Below are 26,720 nucleotides of genomic sequence, written 5' to 3' on the forward strand. Positions count from 1 at the left end.
TGTTGTGTAGGCTTTCTGCACAGCAGCAGTGAAGTACTGGAAGAGGTTCTGTGTTTTACATATATATTTGCTGGATAATTATGTTTTTAATCCTGGTTTACTGGAATAAACACTTCAGTTTCATCGTTTTAAAAGCGCCGACAGGCAGCTATTGTATAATGTTAGTCAGAAACCAATGAGAGGACATACAGTAACATGCATTGAAGTGTCCGGTATTACAGAAGCTAACCATCTCAGGGTAGTGAAATGTAGAGCACATTTAAAAAACCCGGAAAGACAGCTTCTAAGTACTTTTCTTCAGTGCAACCTTTTGTACAAACACTTACAATATACATTTGCAAATAGAGTGCTTTCCAAATGACATGCCTCATTTTCCTGAAAATTGAATGTAGTTGCTAGTAATGGAAATAGGCAATTAAATGCACTGCAATTTAGCATTTTATTATAATGAAATATTCCAATATAAATCATGCTCAAACAAGACTTTAGACCTAGGGTATATGTAATAAATGCATACTTTTATAATATTTAGTATGCGTGGGGATGGGGGAGTGCTTTCCTCCAAGCTATGGACATATGAGAAATTGTGATATAATCATGCTGAACTTAAAGTGCTGTACACCAAGTAGCCTCCTGCAGTGAGCTGCCTTATGAATGACATCATTTCAAATACATCGTTTTTTTTACTGCATTTGTTTGATTTCAAAGATGCTATGTGGAAAAGTTTCTTGTGGATCTTCCTTTAAAAATAAATAAATAAATAAATAAATGAAAATGCATTCCTGTAAGCGTAAGCACAAGTTTTATATATAAGCTCGCTTAAAAAAAAAAAAATAAAAAAAAATTTAAAGAATGGAGGAAACGCTTTGAAAATAAGGACCAGGATAGAGACAGATACTGAAAAGTTCTTGCCAATGAAACCCGTCTTGCCTACGTATTTTAACACCATGTATTATCAAATGGTCTCTGACAGTTGAGGATGAATATTGCATGCAGCATAGTGTTGTTTTTTTTTTATATTTAATAATCAGTTATCCATTTCTGATAACCCTGAGACTTGGATTGAAAGCAGAGGTAAACTCCTTGGGGATTCGGAAACAAAAGTGTGTTCAGAACTCCACAGGGCATCCCAGCGTTACACTGGAAACTATGCAACGCTATTGTTTGAGATGCGAGCCTTCCCTGTCATGTCGTTTTGAAATAGATTAATATGAGGTGTCGAAGGGGAGGAAGTTGCACATACAGTACAGTATGCATCATGAATAGGGCTTTTATTCTGGGGAGTGTTCATTATGTTCAGCGTCAAACTGACCACTGGGTTTAGGCAACAGGTTGTAGATCACTATGGAAAAACACTTTGTACGCAAATTGAATTTTGATTGACATTTAGAAGACCCTGCAGCTGTGAAATGAATTTCAAACATCTTAGAATTCGGAAAGGTAGAATACAGAAAGATACATGTATTTGAAAGCTGTTCTTGCCTGCAGTCTGCTGGCATTGATTGATTGGCTAATAGGTATTTTTTTGTCTCCTGTTTGTTTTTGTTGCTCAAACCATACAGACATACTTTGTATAGTCTGGAAGTTAATTGGATTTACATTCTCTCATAGGTAATTTTTAAATCCCTATTTTTATTTTCTTTCATACACATTCAATCCTACATATACTTTGGTGGTGTCTCATAATTTTTTTTTTTTTATAAATGTTTAATTTATGCATGCGAGAGGAAATGTATAACTTACAGTTTATCTGATCTAAAACATATTGGTAATATGAAGGTTTTTTTTTTAGTTTTGCAATATAAAGAAATGCATGGTTTATTTTAAATAAAATGCTGCTTTTCAGAAACAATACCACAAGGAATTGGTGTCATATCAAAATTGGAGGGGCGCTCTCAAACCTTTTCAAATAGATGTCCTTTTATATTTAAGGTGTTTTTTTTTGTTTGTTTTTTTTTAAAAGATAAAAACCAAGCTTTTAAATATTTATAAGTAACATTTTTTATCATTTAAAAAGGGTATTTAAATTTGCACCCAGTCCTGGGTTTCAGAACCTCCCTTGTTTATGGATATTATTGAAAGGACCTGGAGCCAGGAGTTTGAACAATCAGACCTTGAATCCGTTAATAATCTCAAGAATAGGGAGTTGTTCATGCAGCTGTAAAGGAGGACAGATTGCATTATAAATCAAACTCCTGGCTCCCATTCATATGCTGCAACATAAGAAATGTAGGCTATGCTTCATTTAAAGGTAGTTCGGTATGCCAGTGCTGGTGTGAGCTTCAAGCCATACTTCAATAAAAGAGCCAAGAGATTTTAGTTTCTTTTATTTTAGGCTGTGTGCACTGCGTTTTGGATCTATATTGCTGCAGTAATATAGCAGCGCATGGTGGCAGAATCACCTGGCAAGCTAACTTGCCGAGCCAGGCTGCAGTATATCTTTAGAAGTCTGAGCACTGTACTGTAGGCAGCATATTGACAGCAGCTCGAATTCAGCAGCTGTTTTCTGTAGAACCAACTCCAGTAAAGGGGCAGATCTTAAACACAAAGGCAGGGAGGAGCAGACTGCCCCCTGCAGAGCTGTGCATTGTAACAAGGTATAATCAGGTACATTTCATTTAATCGTGGGCAGCGACTCCCACAAACCAGTTCATTATTTCCATGTTAAGCTTTTTTTTCCATTCTTTATTGCTCTGAGGTGAGACATAATAAACAGCATTTTCTGCAGCTAAATGTGCCTACCTTAAGTTTCCACATTTAATTTTTTTTTTATCACCGTGGAAAAATCTAAAGAAGCACGTTGCTCACGGCAGTTAAATCGATAGTCCCCCCCTCTGTGTTCCTGAAGAAAAAGTTAAACTGATTTGAGAAGGAAAAAATACATTTTGCTCAAGTTTTTTTAATGATTTTTTTATTTACATTATAAATTGGAAGATAGCTTGATTTTAAAGGACACCATTAAAAAATAAAGCAGTATTTGATATTATTGGAAACGTGGAATTCAGGTTAATAATTGTGTTCACTAGTATTTATTAACTAATGTAATCTTTTTTTATTTATTTATTTATTTTAACCTTTTGCAGTCCCAGGTTTTTTTTTTTTCTTAATATTTTTTCACCTCCTCTGTTGTGTGTTGTCCTTTTTGTCTGAAATGATTCTGTCCCCTTGGCTTATAAATGTCACCGTCCTATAATAATTTGCATTGACGCTGTAGTTCATGAAGACACACAATGCGGTATGCCTTTCAGCATAGAGGTTTCCTGTTTCCTTACCAATAAATATTCACAGACAAATAAACGAGCGCATTGGTTCACCCGTACAGGAAATGGGTCCTGTGTTTAGTGTTGACATCACTTATGAACATTGAGCTGCCCTATTTATTGAGAACTGCCCTTGTCAAAACATGACTTAATTCTTTGGGGTGAGTATTGAGATTGAGGCTCTGTTGCGATATGTATTGCAATACATATTGGAATTCAGCGCTGAATGATGCAGTTGTGTTTTTATTTTTTATTTTGTTTGCTACCAAAATAAATCTACATGTATAAAGTGTGCTCTTTGTTATTTTTATGGAATTTAAAGTATTAGAATGTAGTATGACAAATGAAACTCTCCTATGAAATGCCCAGTAACTTGTTTTTGTTGGATCCTCTGAAGTACGTGCATGAAAAACAATATTTTTATATAGACCTTTTATTGCCATAAAAACATAACTTTCCAACATCCAAAAATAACACTTTACACCTGCAATAAAGTACATTCAACATGCTGTTCTTTTTAGACCTTCACCATGTTCTTTTTCAAGAGGATGAGTGTATCTACAGGTTTAGGTTTCAGAGAAGCCCTCTGAGCAGTGACGATATCTCCTGCAGCATAGAAGACCCTTTTAGATGAAACCAAGTTAACACATGTTCAGCAGTCTGTAATTCAGCTTTCACTTCAGCCTTGACTTTGTTGTACACCGGTGGTTTTATAACTTCTGAATTGTTTCCAGCTGGGTGCTTGATATCGTGGGTCCAGGACGTTCACCAAGCCTCTGAAGTCTGCAGAATCCACCGTTCTGTATGGCCTGAAGTCTTTAAGAGCATTGCTGAATTAGCTGGGTATTTCGACCCGGGCATAGATGTGATTTTTGTTTCTTGATTGCTGACCTGAAATCAACGTACTAGCCTTATTTGTTCACTGGGAGTCGAAGCTCATTCTGGAAGTAAGACCCGGTGATGCTGGTGAATGTGATATGTAAGGTTGGTGTTACCACCAGCATATTTTACATATTTATATTTTACTTCATGCCATACAGCCATCCTTTATATTTTTTTTATATATATATATATATATATATATATATATATATATATATATATATATATATATAAATAAAATAAAAATATTTTTTTAGGAAATGATTCCAAACACGTGACTTTGCTTTGCAGAATTTAAGCAGCTCAAAATCTCCATGTGCTTCTGCCATATTTTCTTTTGTGTTGGCACTGCTCGCATTACGAGTTCTCACATTATCTCACGAGATAATAGCCGACATTTTTCCGTAGATGTTTCCCTGAATCCGTTAAACCAGAAATACCGGTGTTGTTCAAATACCAATTTATTGTATTGTCTGATGAATATCCCAATATACCGGTATATTGATGTTATCGCACACCACTATTCATTCTCTGTTTCAGTATTGGGCCACCTAAGAGCACTGATGTTAGGCTTATGTTGCTGAATACTATATTTAGGGGGATGTTTGTGTGTAAAGTGACGTGCGTCCGCATGTAGCGTATATTTCACAATTTCATGTTTAGGTATATTGAGATCTACTTAACGAATCATTGCAAAACTTGTTGACATTTCATAGCACAGGTTCTTGAAGTTACCTGATTTTGAGGTCACTTTGAGACTAGAACCAATCCTCCCAATTTGATAAACTTTTGTTACAAAAGGGACACTATTGCACTTGTACAGTACATGTAGCAGCTGCAAACCTCATTGAGCCATGAATCCAAGTGAAATGTACTTCAGCAAAATACAATGATTGGGTGAGAGCACATGCACATTAGGGTTGGATCAATAGAGTATCGTGATTTTATCAGGAATACATTTAGACTTTGATTATTTATTTACTGTACTGAAAAAGTCTTGATTTAATGGTATCATCTGTGATTTGATTTAATCATGTTTTTAACAGTTCTCTCACGCAAAAAGATCAGTGCCTCTTTTTCCAAGATGTTTTGTTCCTCTATCTTTTTGTAGACAACCTATTTTGCCCATGAAGAGATTCTGGAAGAACTGCTAACTTGGGAGAAAGTCAGTCACAAGGCTATCCTGCATACATCTGATCTGCATTGTATGATCTATGAACAGTTCTTTCACAGTGTTGTGCTTGTAATAGGAGTTTTTTGGCCAGCTTTGGAGACCGGTTAGCATGTTTTTGGTGTATTGTATTGCAGGACTTCAACTTGATCTATACACTCTCATTGACATGTGGAAGCAGGGCCATGCTGCGGGTTAGAGGCCCTCACTTGGGGGACAAAGCATGAAGACATGTGGATTTAGTCTTTTACTCGGGAGCCTGCTCCATTTCATCATTGAAAAATGTGAAGTAAACCCTCTTCCTATAGGATGTGTATGTGCTGGGATTCCCCTTTCAACGTGTCATTTGTATTGCTGCTCTCTTGCAGGCCGATCGTGCCGTGGAAAGTTTTCCGACAGTGCCTTCACGAAGTCCACCCAATCAGCTCTGGGTTGGAGGCGATGGCTCTTAAGTCCACTATCGACCTGACCTGCAATGACTACATTTCTGTCTTCGAATTCGACATCTTCACCAGACTCTTCCAGGTAATTTCAAATAAAAGTACATGAATACAGGGGTTCCTCTCAGAATGGAGTACGTGTTAAATACAGGTTGTTTTTTCTTGTTTTAGTGTGGATTTCTCAATGGTAGCCTTCACTATACATTTTTGTCCGGTAGTCTTTGTATTACAAATAGACAATCTATTCCATCAGGGACTCTCTTGACGTTTGTGTTTTACTCTGGCATTCTGCACATCGAATATAGTGTGGTAGCTACTGACAAAAGGAATTAACATACAGTAGGACTCTATTTATGCAATTTAATGACACTATAATCTGCTGGCATGATCTAAATCTGTGCTCGTAATATTGGCTAGTTTATTGTTATATAAAGATGCACGAAATGTTAGAGCTGTAAATAAACAAGCAAGAAAGAAGATGCCAGTTTGTAATGCTGCATCATTTATGTTTTTTTCTAAAGAACAATTGAGAACGAGTGCTTGCTGACTGAGTACTGTACAGTCTCCCATATACTGTAGGTTGCTTTGTTTATGCTATGAAAGTTGTTGTTTTTTTCAGCTGCAGGGGCCCCCCCTTTTAAGGTTATGATTATAAATGTCACCTACGAGGTATATCGCACACCTCAGGTAAAGCATCTTGCATTGTGAAATGGAAACCGAGAAAGGGGATCACCTTTTTTTCCAAGTACTTGTTTTGTTACACTTATAGGAAACACCTACAGTGTTTCACCACATGTCCTCATAAAAAAAAACGACTGCTTTAGAAGACTCAATGTTCCGTTGCATGTCAAATCAATACTCCCATACCAGTTTTCAACCTAAATCCTGATACTTTTTTAATGCTGGTGTACATACAGCATTTCAATAATTAACCATTCAGAGTTCTCTTCAGATTTATCAAGATTAAACATCCAGATTCGGACATATTTCAATGAAGTTTTTCAGTATTTAAACTGCAAGGTGAAAGGCACATGAAATGGCAGCTTTTGTACAAGTTGAAGATGTTGAAGTCTGGAGGCATGTCTGTTGTGGATAGGGAGGGAGACCTTCTTGAACAGTTGCAGTGTCTCTATTCTCTGCCAGCAGGTCACTTTTATAAATGGGTTCGGAGTTTCAAATGCTTTAGATGAATCTTTTTGTAAGTGGTAATAAACGGGTTGCTGATCCACCCACCCTGCAGCCCCCCCCTGGTCCTGGAGAGCTAATGAAAAGCACCCCTTCGATGAGTCATGCAGCGCTGTAGCAGTTGCACAAACACTTCCACTGAGCGTGTCGAATTACTTCTTCCCCTGCCAGGATGATGCTTTTGTTTCCCTGCCTTGGCTGGGATTCAGTTCAGATTCTTCATTTTTTTTTTTATTTATTTATTTATTTTTTCCCCAAAGCTGCAATACAAAAAAAAAAATCTACTTGCCTCCTGGATCCACTATTTCACTGATGCTGTAAAGCATTCACTCTACTCTATTTTAGTGTAAACAGCTGGTGTGGACTGAAACAAGAACAGTCTAGTTTCAAAGTGTAAGCTGTATCTCACCTTCTAATTCTCCCAAGTGCTAATGCAAGAGTCTTGACTTCAAAACTTGCAGAATCACTGCGATAAACCCCAGGACCACTTTGAAATTGTATTGTTCAAATACTTAAACTTTTAATCACACAACAGATGATGCATTTAAGTCTTAGTTGGTTATGCCGAGTGGCCACTGTGCATTTTTATTTGGCATAATTTAAGCTGTGTGGGGGATGGGGGATCTAATGCACATGTTGAGTTGTATACAGTTATTCCATGCACTCTGCTTCCTCGTGATCAAGTGCTTTTCAGGAGCTTTATAACAAAGGGAGCAATGGACACTATGATATCTATGTAACCACCCTGTGTATATGTACCACAAATCATTACTTTTCCTGTAAAACAAACCTTTCCTAATTTTAAGAAGATTGCTCATCCCCAAGTTATTATTAATGTCGTTTTTTGATTTAAAAAGTAAATAAAATTTGGTGGTTAACAATGCTGGTTCTTGTCCTTTTTAGCCCTGGGGCTCGATCTTAAGGAACTGGAACTTCCTGGCTGTGACTCACCCAGGATACATGGCGTTCTTAACTTATGATGAGGTGAAGGCTCGGCTACACAAATACATCAACAAGCCTGGGAGGTGAAGCTCTGCAGCTGTGCAAGCTGCTTAAATCTGTTATTAGTTCTGTTGTCAGAGGTTATTATCACTGTCTTTGTGTCTTAAATTACACCTCTCCTGCACAATGCAGGAGATTCTCCCGGAGGCCCTGTAATATGAAGCGTGGGAGTGGCAGGGATTTAAACTCATTAAAAGATAGTTGAGGCACACGCTGGTCATCTTGTACGTATGTTTGAATAACCCATTTCCTCAAGCTACTGATTTTATTAAGCTTATAACCAGAAAATTAATTGTAATTGAAGTTTCATAATAAATAAAAGAAGGAATAACTATTAGTAATCTGTTTTCCACAGCAACCTATACAGTTACCAGTTTCTTCCACATGTTATTAACTTCATGCCTGTTGAACATGTTCAAGCAATATCGCTTCAACCAGGTACCCCTGGGGTCCCCAAGAATTTCTGGAAACTACCGTTTTGTAAAATAACATACAGTAGTACTATTGCAGGAAGTATTTATCCCCTGGCAATTACTCTCCATTAGCTTTCTGTATAGTTTATTAGAGATAGAACGTTTAAGAGCGGAGACCGCAGGTTTGTTTACATAGTGTTACAAATAAATTAGTTAAGCATAAGGCGTGCCCAAAATCAGTGTTATACTTTTTGCTTTTGGAAACTAATGAGCGTACAGCACTGAAATGGGGCACTGAAATCCTCGGTTGTAGAGTGGGTGGTCTTCAGTTAATCTCAGTCCCGAATCTCTGCATGCAAATACCAGTTCACTGATGAATGTTAGCGTCCTCCGCAAACACAGGAGACAGGGTGGGGGAGGGGGGGGCAGTTCCATTTATGTAAAGTATTGGCTGGTCTGAAACACTCCGCCTTTCAGATCATTAAAATAATGGAACCTCTCTAACAGTACACATTTTAAAAAGCCAGTAAAATGTCAGGGCACACCCTGGTTTTAAAGATTAAAATCGGCAGTGGAATTATGATCAGTCTCTAGTTCAAAACTGAACACCAGGCTTTTCAGTTATCAAACTCTTGGATGGATTGTGTGTTGCTGCAATCAGTTTGTCACAGAATTCATTAACACAAATCAAAGTTAATTAATTTACAATGTAAACATATACTGTAGGGTGTAGGTCTAGGGTCCTTTTTGTTTTGTTCAGTTATACAGCACATTAAGTCATGGCGCGTGTGTTTTTGAGTTTTCAAGTTCTATGAAGTTGTTAATATAATTCTTCCCTGTTTAGAGTGCTTGTAGATTTCTATCTGTTCTGACAATGATGGGAATAAAACATAAACGAGTTCAGAATGGATATTAGAGCACACTTATTCTTTTTAAAACCATTCATGCAGCAGCAATGTAATTGGGAGGGAGATATTACATCTACAGTAATTGTTTCTTTGTTGATTAAAACAATGCCTGGTTGTCTAATACTATGATCACTACAGTATGTATGCATAAAAGTAATGGTGTGTGTATACAGAGTATAATGATAAACGTTTTAATGTTACATTTATTAAATCGCACTTCATTGAATTAATGCAGCGAAATGTGGATTAAGAAGAATTTTAATCTAATCCCCTTTTCCTGCATGGTGCTCGTATTCACTGTATGCATTAGAAAGTAATCCTGGTTTTGTAAAATGATTGCTCGGGTTTGTTCAGTGTTGCAGTTAAGTATACATTGCATTAGAGATGAGGCTTAGGGCTCTTGCCTTCCCTGATGTGGTCGACTGCCACAGGGTAATGCTCTCTGACTGGGGGCTCTGGTTCTCAAGTAACAAACCTTTTTGTTTGCATTCTTCTCTCCAGCTATATCTTCAGACTGAGCTGTACTCGGCTGGGACAGTGGGCTATCGGCTACTCCACCAACGATGGGAACATCCTCCAGACCATTCCACACAACAAGCCCCTGTTCCAGGCTTTAATCGATGGGTGCAGGGAAGGGTTGTACGTATATGGATATTCCTATAATCCAATAACTAGTATTACACAAGCAGTGCATAATGCAGCTAAAAAACTAGAGGTACAGTATTCGCAACACATTGTTAGTGATATTCATGAAGTCAGAGCACACAGAGGTGGGGAAACACTATTTGCTGGGGGGTGGGCGGGGTTCAGTGGTATCAACAAGGCTTTGAACCAGAACAAAATGCTTTAGAATCTGGCAAGAAGCGACATTTCAAAGCAACACTCTCGGCTTCCTCCAAACAGCCTTTAAATATGCCGCCCATATTCTACAGGGTGATTTTTAGAAAGTAAGCTTTAACACATCAGTAATCGGCCAGTACTTTTAAAATGCATCCATAAATGATGTCGCATGCTTTTTTTTTTTTGCTTTTTTTTTTTTTTTAATACATTTGTTGCGGTAAATGATATGTGAAGACAGGGTGCGGTGACATACTTTTCACACTAGTGGTACCTGATTGTTTATGATTGACGGTATCTCGGGAGGCATGTTTTTTCATGAAGCTATGCATGGCTGTTTAGTATATGGTATTATGTTCACGCTGTGGATATTGGTCACAGTGACCCCTCCTTTTTATGTTACTGACACCCACAACGTGGTGTTCAACAGGAAACTAACATGGCTGAATTTTAAAATCTTTCTATATTGTGCATTTCTTGTCGGCAGTGCAGTTTCAGAATTTCATGTGATCTAACCTGCTGAAGCTTTGCTCTCGTGTGTCATGACATGATTCAACCTAGCCTGTTGACTTGTAATACACGCTGAGGCACTTGGAGACAGTTACTAGACTATATGCAGCCGTTACTGTTACTGATCAGCTAACCAGCAAGCTGCCCACCTCCTCGGGCTGGTATTTGTGTTGGTAGAGGATATTACACAGGCTGCAGTTTACAAACCTGATGAATCAGAAGTGTGAAGTTCCATTGTCTATTTATAAAAATGTATCATCTGTGGCATTGTGGAATTTTAAGGACTGTTGGTTTTTATTACGGAAATATAAACAAAATAAATGAAAATAATAATGAAAGAATTGCAACAAAAAAATTATTTTAGTTTAGATTTTTCAATAATGAAAGAAAACAGCATTGTTGTCTGCTTGATTTCAACCTTACTGTATTGTATATGTTGTGCTTACAGCAGCAAATGAAATGGAAAAGCTGTCATGCCTTGAACTGCATCTATGAAATGCATGTACACACGGCAGTAGGTTTTAGAAATGCTTTTATTTATTCCCACCCCCGTATTTGTTTCCATTGCAAACAAGGTAGTACAGAACTTCACTCTCCCCCGGATAATTTTTAATTTTCATGGAACAGCAATTTCACTGAAGTGCAGCCGTCTCTAAAACAAATAACGAATTCAATTTCCAGCCACGTTACTCCTCTCCAAAGGTATAATTTGTTGCGCTAAATGCAGTCTGTATCCCAGCCCCACAGGTGAGTAGCTTCACTTTTGGCTACCGTTGAAAAGAGAAAGGTTTCTTTGTTTTGTGCAGTTCTGTAAATGGAAATGCCAAGAATGCAATTAGGCATGAAAACATATCACTTCAACTCTGTGCCTATGCAACAAATGTGTGTGTTATTCTGGTGTTGGGAAAGGCTTGGGTGACAGGATTTAACTTTCATGGTACCGTTTTTTGCATTCAGAGCTGTGCAATGTAGAATGAAGAGCAAGTATCTAAATACTTTGATTCTCATCTTTTTACATTTTATATTGAAATAAACACACCAGTATCGTCCAGCAGTATTCTTCAATAGCACATTATGTAAGATTCTGAGCCCTAGCACAAGTGTATAGGAAGACCATTTGTCAGAAGGAAGTAAAATCATTTTGACGGCGTACGAACGGACTCTGGAAATATTAGCTTTTCTTTCATGGGACTGAGTTGTTTGTTGCTAGCTTTGCTACAGTTATAAGAATTTGCCACCTTTCAAAATCTGTCTTGTCCTGGTGATTTTTTTTTTTTTTTTTTTTGTATACTTTTAAATCGTTTACAATAGTTGAATATGGTTGAACTGTTAGTGCAGTCACGTTTTATTGAATAAAAACAAAAAGTAAGAATTGACCCTCTGTATAATATCATGCATTTTAAGATTATAAACTGTAGAAAAAACTGTCAAATGTCCCTTTTGACATAACTAACTCCTCATTTTACTTCATCCTTTTACAACCCAATGTGTTACGATTGCAATAAAATGTGATACAACATTCATGCAAATATTGGCAAATACATTCTATTTTTATTAATATCCTATTTATTTTATTTGTATTCCAGTTACTTGTACCCCGACGGCCGCAGTTATAACCCTGATTTGACTGGACTGTGTGAACCAACACCTCATGATCACATAAAGGTCACACAGGTAGGTGGCACAGCCTGTGGGCTGTATCAGGAGCATATATCTATAGATATATATATATAATCTCTATCAGCTTACTTGCGACTAAGACAATACGATAAACTTGTAGTGCTGCTGTGAAATGAAAGCCTCTATGAGCAAATGTTAGTCTCTTTTTTTTTTCCTTAATTCTGAGTGAAATATAGCGTAAGCCTTCCAGTGGCCCTTTTGCCTAGGTCTTTAGAATACTCTCCGCCATTTTTCCAGATTTCTTTTCGCACACCGTTTTTTGATACCGCCCGCAGATACACCAGATTAATCGATCAATTCTTATTTTATTGAGCAAAGCCCACAGGTGTGATTTAAGCAAGTGATTAAATGAAGCTTGTGCATTCCTTATGTTTGCAGGAGCAGTACGAGTTGTACTGTGAGATGGGCTCCACCTTCCAGCTGTGTAAAATATGCGCAGAGAACAACAAGGATGTGAAGATCGAGCCCTGCGGACATCTCATGTGCACTTCTTGTCTGACAGCGTGGCAGGTAATTGAGAACATTTTTACATGTGCTCCTACTGTTCATCTGGGAGCATGCAACCTGGTAGGTAAATTGGGGTTCAGGACTTCTACAGCTTGGTTTTTGACCAGTAATGAACATAGGATGGATTTATAGTCTCGGGGGTGCCCCCTTGTGGTGTTGTAAGGTTGCACCGAGTTTCTTCTGCCTCAGGGCAATTGTAACCAACACTGCAGTTGATGTCACAGAAGACTTCTCATTAATGAAAATCGGGTTCTCTTCCCATCGCGAGCCTCTACTTGTACGTAAAATGTATTTCAGTTTCGACATTTGGGCTTATTGACGGGATAAGAAGAAAGGATGAAGGAGTCAGCAGTTGAAAGCTGGTCTCCTTGTGTGTGTATAATCACACTGATTAGCCATGCCTCAAGAGGTTTTCAATGCATTGCCATGTTGTGCAACATCTGTGCTTTTTTGGAAACGAGCGTTTCTAAGCTTTTGGAGTCGCATTAGTATCAAAGTTTGAATGGCAGGGTTATGAATTGTAAGCACACTGGCTATTTCTAAAACAGGTTTGTTTGATTTGACTGCCCAGATTACTTATGTAGAAGGCCTCTTGTTACTAAGAGGTGTCCATTTGTGTTTTTTCCAATTACGTTGCAACGAAAAACCTTCAGAACGTACAGGATTAAAAATTTCGTTTTGGGATTTGAAGAAATGAGCTTTATTATTATTATTATTATTATTATTTTTATTATTATTATTATTATTATTATTATTTATTACTGTCACTATTACTTCATGTTACATTTTCTTGTCATGAAAAGGTGCCATGTAAAGGTAATATTGCTGCAGAACAAGAATCGTGATTTTTCAGAAGAAAGAAAAAAACAATTGGATGAATTTATAATTAAATACGAAATTGCTTCATGTTACTAAGTTATACTGGCAGACTTCAGCTATTGTAACCACTGTGTTTAAACAATATGTGTAGTATTGCTTAATATTGTAAGAGGCTATTAACTTTTTCTGGCAACTGTTGAAACAACATTGTTCATGCCAGATTTCTTAAATCCGATTTATTGTGTGATGGTGCTGCTTGAACTTTTCACATAGGGGAGTACGTCTGTGCCCTACAGCTAGTTCCTTGAAACGTTTGCCAGGAAGAAGTTGCCTTGTTTTCAAGGGCTTCAAATGAACATGCAGCAACTTATTAGTGTCTTTTATACTCCAAATCATCAGTAACATAGTTTTTTGTCTATAAAGGTAAAACTGTAATGTGCAGTTTGAAAAAGAAAAAAAACAGACTACTCCCAAGCCCCCTAAATTAACAGTGAGGTTTTCATTTCTGATTTTTATTATCTGCAAAAAAAGTGCTAATGACGATTCAGCCCCGAGTCCACTGTAGTATAATATGCATGGCTTCCAGTAAAGAATGAATCATAGCAGGGCTAACTATAGCGCTGATTTGTGTGTGTGTGTGTAATATATACACGCACACACCTGCACTTCTGAGTAACTCTGCATTGAAGTTTAATTTCTATTTGAAGAAAACAGAAATCCAGTATTTCAAAAGCCCTGAAAGAGAATACTTTTTACACTTTGCTGTAACATAACTCCCATAGCCTGCCTAATGGAATACAGTGGAAAACAATGGGGAGGGAAAAAATCTTATCTGAGAAATGCAATTATCAATGTGACTGCTGTGTGCATATATATATATATATATATATATATATATATATATATATATATATATATATATATATATATAATATATTTTTTTTCTTTTTGATTGAGGTGCCTTTTCTGAACATTTCAATTTAAATGTTCATAAGACTGATTTTAGTAAAATGACTCTGTGAAATTGGCATTCTGGAAACCCTTTCAGTACAGAGGTCAGTTAATAATGGCCGATGTGGAGTAAGCTCAGTCAGCTGTGACTAATTGTCTTGTATGAAGTGTCTCGTAGTCACAGTAGACGTTCGGGTGAAAAATGAGACACCGGTTTAATATAAAAATGTCTTTTGAAAGGAACTGTTTTTTTGTGAATTGGAGAATAGTGCTATTAGGGCCTAAATGAAGAGACTGTCTCCTATATGAAGAAGTCTGGGAAAGCTTGCTGCAGGTATCAGAGATGTAGAATGAACTCGAGGATTGTCTCAGGAAAGTTACATTACTGGTGTTCAGTGAAAGTGAGCTTGTGGCCATATCAGTGAGGCAAATAGTTTTCACATACAGTACATTACAACATCATGTAACTGGACTAGTGTGTGTATGCGGATGTATTGTAAGCATGATAATTACTGGGTAATTGAACCACATCCAGAATGTAACTAGGATGCAAGACCCAAAACTACTGCAAGCGCCCAGTATTGCCTGCTTTAAATGCACGACGCTGACAGTTAGTATCCTTTTGTTCTGTAATCGAGACATCATTACATATGCTAAAAAACCACCTGTTTTATTGGGACCTGACTTAATTAACTGGCACTCTGGTTAATAAACTTCTGGATAATAGACTCTGTACTGTACCCATATGACTTGATTAGAGATGCAATTCCCATTACGTTTGGGACACTTTCATTTTCTTTTTTAGTTTTTATTCAGAAAAACTCACATTGCTAATTTAACTGTTCCAAGATCCGCTTTTAGAATTTGTTTTATCATGCAGATCCCTTTTCCTTGCATGTTTTTAAAAGTTTCATTTCTAAGCACCTGGTTCTTATTACACCCTGTTATCACTGTTGTAACTTGGCCTCCTAATGCTATGATCCTTATGCCAGACCATCTAACAAGCAACAAGTAGCTTTTGGTTTTCTCTGCCTGTGTTAAGGGTTTTATTTAATCTGGCAGCTCATAAAGCGTTAATACTGTATATCATTGCTGCCTATTTAGTGAAAACTGCGACTTGAGTACCAATTAAATATTATACTGTCACTTTAGAAAGATGTACTGTTCTGTTTAAAGATAAGAAAAGGAAACTAGCTGGTGATTTTTGAAAGTTTTGATAAATGTCAATTACACATCTTGTAAGAATTACTGGAAAACATAAAGATGCCAAACAGTAAAATATTTTTGCCATAATTTGTATTCTCTTGATACTGTACACCACTTTTTTAAAATTGTATGTGAAATTGAAAGTTAAATTGGAAATTAAATATGAAAACTGAAGTGCTGTAAAGCTAAAACTATTTATTTTTAGTTTTAAGGATTCATTATTAACCAACTATAAACAGGCATAGGAGCTGATGAATAAGGTCTTGCTACAGTAGTTAAAAGCATAATAGCCCTAATTACATGCTTTTGTGTTGATGTAGCCAGTTAATAGTTTACAATTATATTGCTGTATCCTTTTTATTCTATGTCAAGACGTGAGAGCAGTTTTGACTGTCTATTCTGGGCTTACTGTCAGGGGCATAAGATAAGTGGAGACAGAATCCCAGAACGTCAGTAAAAACTTATCCGGGCCTCAGGTACATCCTACTGAGACCAGAGCAAGCTACTCTTGAAACCAAAGCATTCACACTTCTCCTCTTCTGCTTTTCTGCAGGAATCAGACGGGCAAGGCTGTCCGTTTTGCCGCTGTGAAATCAAGGGCACAGAACCGGTCATTGTGGACCCTTTTGACCCACGAGACGACGGCGCCAAGTTCAGTTTTATGGACACTTTCTGTTCCCCTATGCTAGACCTGGACGATGACGATGACAAAGAAGAGTCCTTGATGATGAACCGGCTCGCTTCAGTCAGAAAGGTAAGAGCCTGCATTTCAAAGGCAGTGTGGTTCAGTGGATGGAGCAGAGCACTGCAGGTCTGGAGGCCCTGGCTTTGATCCCATCTACCTTGAGCTCCAGTGTTACTCATTTGTAAGTTTGTGTTGAGACAAGCCAAGATGTATTGTAAATATATTGTGTGTGTGTGTGTGATGTAATTTATTTACTTTTTGTTTGTTTGTATTCTTTTTATAATGTATAGAACAAGTACGTTATCACAGTGTGTTAAAGATAACATAGGCCAATAAACTTTTTACAACGATAATGTAGCTGTCGGTTGTGACACGACAATATTTGGGTTGGGAGTGGCAGGCGTTCAGTGTGAATTAGAGTGGAAATAAATTGGCATTATTTTTAAAACGGAAAATTCAAAAGAACTCAAATGTTCTTTGTGGTAATCAACTTGTTCAAGAAAAAAACGATCAGTTGTCCTCTGCAGCCTCATCGATAAGCACTCAAGTGTTTGATACGATCGCACAGACTTATTCTGGGCTGCCTGGTGGTTGACAGAATCGTACCCTCTGTTTACACAGAGAAATGCCTTGTGGGCAAAACTATGACCCCGATTCACTATCTGACATCAAGAAATGTATGTTCAGCACATCTTTTGCAGTTATGCATCATATGTGAGAGATTCATTTTGTGACTCATGCCCACCATGCAGTTGTCCTCCCCATTTTCCTTGAGTCCTTCTACAGCCTTGGTATTTAAAACCAGTTCATAGGTCACAAGACCAAAACCGTAACGATTTATGTGTCGTCGTCCAACACCCCCCCCCCCCCCCCCCCAATCTAGTCCTATTTGGTATTTGAACCAGTACATACTGTCAGATGACAATTATGAAAATAGTCACATTTTTCTAATACATGATTTAAAATAAAAAATGCCGCCTCATTTGTTAAATTTGCAAAATCCAGTTTCAGCTAAAGTAGTTTCCATGAATAAAAAAATGGGCATAGATTAGAATAAGGCCTTTTTTTAAGTGCTAATTTGCCGTCTAGTCTCTTGCTAGCTTGTGTGTCCAGCAACGTTCAGAACATTTTGTGGGAGTCTGTGAGAAGAGCCTTTTATCATCTGATTCAAGCCAGGATTCAAAATTCTGCATAAACAGTGGTGAAATATGCCATCGGGCATTCAAAAGGAATTTCAGGAAAAGGAATATATGTTGTCTTGAGTATAAAGCATATCGCACCACGTCAAAGATGTTGTTGTTATTATACATTGCACAGACAGCTTATTCTAGCTATGGTGGTTTAAAAGTGTCCAGTGCTGAGATGATTCTGGGTGCAGGCGAAGAGGACACACTGGAGGGATTGTGATTGTAAATAGTGGAGATTTCTTGTGCTTTGTGATTTTTTTGCTCCCTGCTAATATCACTCTATTATGTCGTCTCCCTTCAGTTTTTTTTTTCTGCTTCAGTTGACAGAGAGACAGAATTCCCCTGTGACATCACCAAACTCCTCCCCCGTGGCTCCGCGTAGGAAGGCCCCGCCCGAAACGCAGCAGATCCAGCACCTCAGCCTCCCTCCCGTGCCTCCTCGACTGGACCTCATCCAGAAAGGGGTGATCCGCTCGCCCTGCGCCAGCCCCACCAGCTCTCCCAAGGTGAGACCAGCACTGCCGCTCCTCTTCAGTTATCAGCACTGCCATTGCTGGCGTGCATCTGTGTATGATATGATATGCACCTGTGTAATTGCATACATTTTGACCGTGCCTTAAATCAATCCTAGTAAAAAAAGTGTGTCTTTTTTTATACGTATGAAACACAGTTGTGTACATGTCTGGAACAAAAAGTCCTTTTGTCCTGTAATTGGCTGGGGATTGAACTCTTTCATTCTGTTTTCAGACTTCTCCGTTTATGGCGAGGAAACAGGACAAGCCTCTCCCGGCGCCCCCACCTCCGCTGAGAGACCCCCCTCCTCCACCCCCGCCCGAGAGACCCCCCCCTATCCCGCCAGATGGACGGCCCGCTTGGCTCCCCCAAATCCCTGCCAGCCTGCCCACCAGGGAGCCGCACGTGCCCCCCGAGGCCTGGTGCCCTCGAGACAGCATGGGCCCGGTGCTGCACACAGACAGCCGACTCGCCGCAGACCGATCACCCAAGCTGGGGCACACCGCACCCTCCCACCTTAACGGCAGAGCCGGCAACTTAACAGCTGACCAGGGATTCGGCCGGCAGATCCAGAGGCTCCTCGAGCTACCTCCAGACGGTGTCAAGGTGAGGGCGTGAGGAACCCTTCTTCTCAGTACCTGGTTTGATCTTGGATTGCTGCGATGAAGTTAACAGGACTACCGGCTTTTCAATAGAGTGGTTTGTTGATAACCTTCCTGACAGTGAAGTGCACAGATGTTGTGGTGTATTTGTTCTCTGCACAGCATGCACACCTGTGTGTGTTTGTGTTTGCAGTTGGCGGCTAGGGGTTGAAGATTAAAGAAAATCCATGTATTAAAGGACAGGGTTTGCTGCAGAAGCTAGTTTTTTTGCTCTTTTTTAAGCTTGTTTCTTGTTAATAATTGCAGCTGAGAAATCATCATTAACACATTGACTGATGGAGTGAGTGCCACAATCCTGCGCTTTTTGTTTTTCAGCTGTCTTTTTATTAATCTCGATTTCAAGTTGCAATGCTGATGAGCAGCCAAAAAAGTGTGATCTTTGAAGCGTAAAACATTGCTCGACGAAATTAGCAGGTTTACAATATTTAATTTGCATGAATGGTTAAACCTGTGAAACATTTCCAACTTTTGCATTGCTTCACATTCGTGATCCCCCTGAGGCAGTGCAATGACCACAGTGACATTTCCATTCCTCAGAACAGCGAGACATAGATTTCCTTCTTTATGTGCTCATGTACTGTAGCGTTGTTTTTTACCGTATGTCATGTAGGTAAATTTGGCCCAACGCAATTAACACATTTGGCTACCGAGTGGCAGTGTGTGCAACACGCAAATCCCATTCCATGCACCTGCAGCTTAAATAAAAAAAATGTTAAATTCAGCAGGGATTGCAGCTATGCTATTCAAATAATGAATGTTATGTATTACCAGGGTATCTTTGATATATCTGATTTTATGATTGTCGGCAGAAACCCTTTTTTATTATATGTGGATTAATCTTTAAGTCTCGTAGCAAGCCATTCTAATAAACGATCTTCAAATAGGTGTCTAGCACCACCAACCATATTTCAGTATTTATTCAGGCTTCTTACACAATATAAACTCTTAGCTCGCTGTTTTGTCGGAATATTTAGTGCTGCTTCACTCGCGGTGCACGGTGCAGTGCTGCTAGGGCTGACATTGCCTCCTGCAGAAGATCTCAGTTTAACTGAAGCTTGTCTGTTTTGTTTGAGTGCTGGCAGGGAACAGTGTGTAGTCTGCACCACTGCTTTGGCTCTCTGCCACACACAGTCCCTTTAGCGGCTGCTTCCTGGAGTACAGATATTAAACTCAGGAGAATTTTCTGCTCTAAAAAAAGAGAAGTTGCAGGTGCTGTTTTGAAGTTCTGCTTAAAGTTCATTTTAGTTTACTTGTCTATTTGTATATGCATTTTAAACACAGCAGTCTCTTGGTTTAGCCCGTCAGATTTTTAAAGAACATAAATCTTGGCACCTAGATTTTTATGTTCACGCTGGCATTATAGCAGACCCACTATACAATACTGTTGTGCAGGTGGTTTCCTTTTTAAAAGATCAGATTTAAGGAATTCTCTTGGCGGACAGACTTGAGTATTTTTAGTTACAGAAAACAGGCTTTTAAAAAGACTGTAAAAAAGCCAGTATGCCCGGAAGCATTCCTTTACTTACTGTACTGATTAGCAACAGTGGGTACCAGTCAAATGACTCTTTAGTGCAATGGTTCTCCTGTTGGCCTGCAGAATTCCTGAGCACTCTTTCTGTTGCTCATGTTGGACCCTTTGTTTCAGTTAAATACTGCAGTTTTACTTTAGACTGCAGTAAACAAGTTGAATTTGGATCCAGTAGAGATGTTTGGGGGGTGAGGTCAACCTTTCAGATTTTTCTTTTTGTTTGTGTTGTGTAATTCCTTGCTCGCCTCCCCTGTAAATCTGCCAAGAATCTCCCATTAAGCTTTTATTCTTCTACTTAACAATTTGTATCAAAACTAAGGACTTGACTATTTCCCCCCCCAGCTCCCCCCATCATCTTTCTGCTTTCTCTATAAGCTCAAGATTGTCATGTAAAGTGCCTTGTGATGTCCATGCATAAAGTTTCATTTTACTAAGCAGACTGGAAGCCGATGGCGATTTAGAAGCACTGATGATGTTTTATACAAATAAAAAGAAAGCTGACGCACGCTTTCATCTTGCTGAGCGACACAGGACAGTGAAAGAAAAACTCCTTGAGCTTAACATCAGTGGTGTTCATTAAAATCTCTCTCTCTCACTCTCTCACTCTCACAGCCTCTTTTCTCGAATGGTCACCTTGGTAATGATGCATATGACGTCCCTCCGCCTCGACACTCGCCCCCTCCGCCTGCTGCCTGCATCCAGCCCCTCAGCCACAAGTGAGTCCACACTCCCACACTGCACTGGCAAGCACTGATGTGCATCTACTTTACAGCTATATTTTACATTGGAATCTTTTCTACAACTTCAGCTACAGAATGATTTTGTGAGGAGAGGGAGCTAGTAAAAGTTAATTATTTTCTGTATGGGCTTTTGACAAATCTGGGTTTCATGTCCTGTGCTATGCAGTAGCTAAGAGCCAGATTCAATGTCAAGAAAAGAAGCTACATATATCACTGCATGCGGATACCTAGTTAGTTCAGCTGGCATGCTGTGAAAAGCATCTGTTTTGCTTAAATTCTTCCTGTTAAAGTATAGTTATCATTATACTGATGTGAATTTTATAATGCCTTTCTGAAACCTGCATGCTGTGAACTAGATGTATTTAGAGCATTGAGTTGGTGCGCCCTCTGCAGGAGATTGGAAGAATTACATTAAAAAGTGAAAAAAAAAAAAAAAAGTTGAAATTGGAAAACTAGTGGTCATCAAAATGTTGCAGTATTGTTGTCTGATTAATTATAAAACAATCATGTATTTTATATTCAGTCAGTTTGATTTAATTTAAACTGCCTGTTGTCTGATGACTGATATCTAGAAATCCATTAAAATGACTAGTTGCTTTGACAGTTCAGTTATTGTTTTATTTTTCTCTTGGCCATCATTGAGCTACCATACATGAGGGCATCAAAATTTAGTGTGGCAGACCTGGTCACAGTAACTGTTGCTAGGATCATATTTAATAACAATACCCCCTCCCTCCCCCAAGACCCCATGTCTGTAGAACTTTTGGGACCCCAAGTTCTGCCCTCTATACCTGCCCATAGCCATTTAGGCTTGTGAACAAGTAGAGGCATAGTTTACCTATGGAGTATAACTCGCACATATTCCTAAACGTTACATCATTTTTCAAGGTCAGCTTTTAGGAATATCAACCCCCGAACTATAGCTGCCCCCGAACTTACAAGAAACCTAAACTTGCCTTTTGCTTCTGATTTGTTTTGATTTTAGGTACCCCAATCATTTTACAAACCCCTGTACAGAAAAACCCAGAGGGCGGCTGGAAACCAGTGAAGACGAGTATCAGATCCCTTCATCGCATCCTGTTTCTCTCCCCTCGCAACCCTCTTCGTGCATTACTGTCAGAATCCCAAACAGGTAAACCTTTGGTCTTGTCTAAAGCGATCAACTTGGTGTAGGCTAAGCAGTATGCATTAAACTAACAGTTAGTGAACAATTTGAGGTCTGGGAGAGAACAAATGCATGCTATGTACAGATACTTGATTAACACAAGAGCCATGGAGCAGGAAGGACTAGAATGTGGGAAGACAGTACAGTTCCAGTAATTGTGCTACCCTTTAATCTCTGCATGAACAGTGTTTGTGACTGTGTTATCGCCCACGGATCCCCTATTCACGAGTGTCAGGATGTTCTTTTAGATGAAGAAGATTAAAACTTGCTTACCACATTCTTGCTGATTTAGCAGGAAGGAGTTTTTTTGTCATAACAAATCTTGAAAAGCTGTTTCCAGTAAAACCGCGTGTCATTGAGTATTCAGGGTCTTGGGATGTATGTGTTCTGTATTTGTTTTAACGTTGCTTGTTTGTTTCCAGGGTGCTTGAGAATGAACAGAGCGCTAATGGAACATCTGACAACTCATCAGAGGGAAAGAAGCACAAATCTGTAGAGCTCGGTAATGCATCACTGTCATGTTCCGCACAAGTAGCATGGTATTGAGCAAGGCATCTCACAAGAGCGTTGCCGCTCACAAATGTTACTCATTTACCACCAAAGCAACATCACTGGGTGGGTGCATGTGTGTGTTTTTGTTTTACTTAAAATAAAGGGGTTCTGAAATTGACTGACAGGTATCGCATTGTATCTTGAATGTTGGCTTCACTGTGTCAAGTGCATGCTAATGCTAGGTGTTTTAAATAACCAACAGGTACAGCTTGTATTAATGAGATTCTCACAAGCACAAAGTATTGACCATCTTTTACTGATGTGTCACTATGTTTGGGCTGTGGTGTACAACCTTGATCCTTAAATTACTGGTCAAGACAGCTGGTGTATGAAGCTGTGTGGTTGTGCCGTTTAATGTGTTGCTTTTGTAGAATTGTTGCAATTTTAGTAATGGCATAATACAACAGACCTGTTCTAGAGTACTGTAGATTACTGCTTGCATGAGCACTGCCTGTCAGAATGCATGAATGTATGAATGTACCCTGTAATTGTGTAGCTCATTTCTATTCCACTGCCACCCAAGGGTGCAATCGTCAGCCGTGTCAATATAAAAGGCACCCTGTCATGCTGCTACAAGTGTTTTTTTCATCTTGTGATTAACAGGTCTGAATTCTTGTTCTTCCCAGGTGATCTTTTTGTCTTGTCTGCAGGCTCCATTCCTACTAGACCTGCAATGAGAGACAAGCAGAAGGCCGGCCCCTCTCTGAACAGGACCCCGTCAGACTACGACATCCTGGTGCCTCCCTCAGGTACACACTGACAGTAGCTCATGAGTGCCTGCAGAACACGGGATGCAGGGGTGGAAGGAACACTCCCATTGCATAGCAGTTTCGTCCATTCCTTGTTTACTAGGAGTTTAAGACACGCCCGAGCTTGTTGCTAACTGTGGCTAATCAAGCGCATAGAAAATCTGGAATGGTTGAAACTGCTGTGCAGTGTCTTATTTCAAACCCTGCGATGTAAATATTTCAAGGGCGCCTGAGAAGATCAGACACCCTTAGTGTTTAAATGCTTGCCTGTATTTAACTAAGTTTGAGTTATTCGAGTGGACCGAGAGAGAAGCAGTTAGTCAGATTTTAGAACCAGAGTAAGAAACTGGACTGGGGTGTTTTTATTTATTTTATTTTATTATATAGGTCTATCTATCTAGATAAGTGTCAGTTCTTGGTAATGGTGAATTAACCATCCATGCGTTACCTCATTTTAATTGTTGTTTGTGGGAGTCGGGACTGGTCGCACACTCACTCAAAGACATGACCACCGTTGTGCAGTAAAATCTTCTTACATCTTATTTGCTTAAAAACATGAATTCAGCCAGAACAAAAAGCTTTGCAAGAAATTATTTCCTAGCGTACCCACAGAGCCAGAGGGACACAATAAACAAGATGTGATTGAGAGATTTACTGTAGAGCAACACTGAATCCAATGAGTAACTGAAAGAAAAAAAAAACTCCATGAAAAGCCAACTAGAAATTGCTGTACTGTAAAATGGCAGTTACTTGAGACTGGCACAGAGGGTGTGATTAATGATCTTAACACAGGATTTTAAAGGGGGTGTCAAATTTAATTCAAGTGTACATTTCCTGTTAGTTATTGTGGGATGTTGCCTTGCTTCCAGTCTGTAAATCAAACAGTCAATCAGTCAGTCTCCCTCTGTGTGAGTCAGTTGAGGGGCCTGCACTGCGTTTTAGCTTTTCCTGCTTATCCAGGTTTGCTGGTAGTGGCTCCATGTATTAATGCTGCTGCTGTACACAGGGGAGGATCCGTTCGACAGCCCTCCTCCGTCGCTGCCCCCTCCACCCCCGCCAACCCGGCACAGCCTCACCGAGTACTCCTCTCCCAAACCCAGCGGCTCGGCCAGCCGGCCCTCCTCCAGTCATGACCCCTTCCACCTCACCAACGGTAAGGCCTGGGCTCATCGGGGCTCACTGAGGGGGAAGGAAGCTCCTTCTACTCCCACCTGCTTCAGGCTGCAACTGAAAGCTGCAGGGCAACAAGCTAGACGCAGTCATTTTGATGTTTTGAGAAGAAAAAAAAAATGTAGTTTTTGAAGATGAAAGGTTTAATACTTAGTAAACTGAGTAATAGCAGAAGGAGCTATAAATGCAGTTATCCAAAATGATCCTTGAGCAGTTTGATACAGCTGGCATTTGTGTATGAATTACATTTCTTGCAATGTTGCATATATAGATACAAATGCATTATCAAACTATTTTTTTTTAATTTTTTTTTACATCTTTTAGGAAAGGGGCACCCAACCCCCTGGAACCTTTTAACAGATCTTTACAGAGCTTAGATCCTCATTTCCTCATGTTCATTTAGTTTGTGTGTGTTTTTATTTGTATTGTAGATAACTTCTTTGACATGCTTGGCGGTCCTGTTCCCCAGCCCCCTGTGAGAAGGTCAACCGGAGACAACATGAAACCTCCTCATCGAATAACACAGGAGTACGACCAGCTCCCACCAGCAGGTAAAGAAAAGCTGTGCCAAGTGTCGCAACTCCTCCAAAAAAATATAATTAGATTAACAGGAAAAATCCCTACAACCATTGCCAAAAACCAAGCCAACATTAGCAAAGGAGGTGCCTCACACACTTCCCTCCCTTTGCAGTCTGTGCCATGCTTTGAGTTTACCTCCTTCCCAGCCTCCACCTCATTTTCATCCTTGCCAAAATGCCACCAATGAAACTATTCTCATTGAACAGGTTGGATTCCAGCAGCTGATGCTGTGAGTTCAGAAGACATTTTGATGGGAAAGCCCGAAGCATACCCAATGTGAAAGGAAAATTACTGGTCTTGTCCAGGGATATATGTTATGACCAGGGATATATGTTAATAAAAATATCAAGACGGTCGTGATTATGCTGGAAAAAAGATCTTGCAGGGATACGTACAACAAAGCAGTAAGCCAGGGAAAGCAATGCGTTGTGTTTTAAACCCTACAGTGTGTTCCGTAACACTTGTAGAACATTATCTTTTTATACCACTTATTACATGATGAATAGAAATCTTGAGACATGCATGTTTGAGTACAGCAGGCAACAGAGGGTTACTGTAAAATTGTAATCATGGAAACAAATGTCTGATTAACAATGTCTGATTATGTAACAAGATCATGCTGAAGTAGGTGAGGTTTTCTCATACCTCCTGAAGGTCACCTGACCTAGAGCTCTATGATTCACTAGCTCTTAACAGCATGCTTCGATCAGTGTGGAACTTAATCGAGTGCTGCTGTGGTTTAATTAAAGTACTGACCAGCAGTGCTGCGCTCTAGTCCCTTGCTAATAATGTATGCTGGTTAAAGACCAAAATATGAATGCATGTCTGCAAAGAGTATCTACATTATTTTCATATGCTTTTCTTGAAGAAAATGCTGGCATTTTGTCTTATTCGGATATTTGCATAGTAAATCGGTGACGCATTTTTAGCTTGTCCTTGAAATGATAAACTAGCAAAGGTCGTCTCGGAGTGCATGTGGGTTTGCTTGATTTACTTGCGGTGGTTTTTTGTTTTTTCGAAACCGGGAGGTTAATGGAAGCTAATTTTAACAGTTGAGTTAACAATCAATCTAATCGAAATACATCAATGCAGGAATAAAATACAAACTTTAGTGAATGTTTGTTGGAGTTTGCACATTTTTTTAAAAGTGATTCACAAATATGCACCTGGTTTGGTGCCTGGAGCGAGAGCCAACCTAAATTTTAACCTGGTCTCAATTTTCGGAAGATTTAGTTGCGTAATGGAATCTGGGTCACCTGTTTACCTTTTCTCTGATCTTTGATGTCTGTACTTGTGGCAACAGAATGCCAATGGCCTGAGCCAATCGGAACGCCTCTCTGGAATCCCAATTTAACAAGGGCTATTGACAGAGATGAATGATCGCCTGCCAGAGTAGCATGCTCTAAAGTATGTGACTTG

At 39.2% G+C, this 26,720-nt stretch overlaps 1 protein-coding gene across 3 annotated transcripts in view; it reads left to right on the forward strand.

The window, feature by feature from the left end:
• The window catches only part of LOC117407470 (E3 ubiquitin-protein ligase CBL-B-like), a 63,891-nt gene that overhangs the window by 36,021 nt on the left and 1,150 nt on the right, over positions 1–26,720 (forward strand). For all 3 annotated transcript variants that reach the window (XM_034923435.2, XM_059030892.1, XM_059030893.1), the window contains 14 exons: positions 5,682–5,838; positions 7,842–7,963; positions 9,763–9,900; positions 12,195–12,282; positions 12,667–12,798; positions 16,325–16,525; positions 17,964–18,149; positions 18,391–18,762; positions 20,959–21,062; positions 22,072–22,218; positions 22,674–22,753; positions 23,430–23,552; positions 24,559–24,705; positions 25,154–25,273. In XM_034923435.2, the coding sequence (XP_034779326.2) occupies positions 5,682–5,838; positions 7,842–7,963; positions 9,763–9,900; positions 12,195–12,282; positions 12,667–12,798; positions 16,325–16,525; positions 17,964–18,149; positions 18,391–18,762; positions 20,959–21,062; positions 22,072–22,218; positions 22,674–22,753; positions 23,430–23,552; positions 24,559–24,705; positions 25,154–25,273 (2,117 nt within the window). The remainder of the gene's footprint in view (positions 1–5,681; positions 5,839–7,841; positions 7,964–9,762; positions 9,901–12,194; positions 12,283–12,666; positions 12,799–16,324; positions 16,526–17,963; positions 18,150–18,390; positions 18,763–20,958; positions 21,063–22,071; positions 22,219–22,673; positions 22,754–23,429; positions 23,553–24,558; positions 24,706–25,153; positions 25,274–26,720) is intronic.

The sequence above is a fragment of the Acipenser ruthenus genome, chromosome 9, assembly GCF_902713425.1.
Source record: "Acipenser ruthenus chromosome 9, fAciRut3.2 maternal haplotype, whole genome shotgun sequence".
Classification (NCBI taxonomy): domain Eukaryota; kingdom Metazoa; phylum Chordata; class Actinopteri; order Acipenseriformes; family Acipenseridae; genus Acipenser; species Acipenser ruthenus.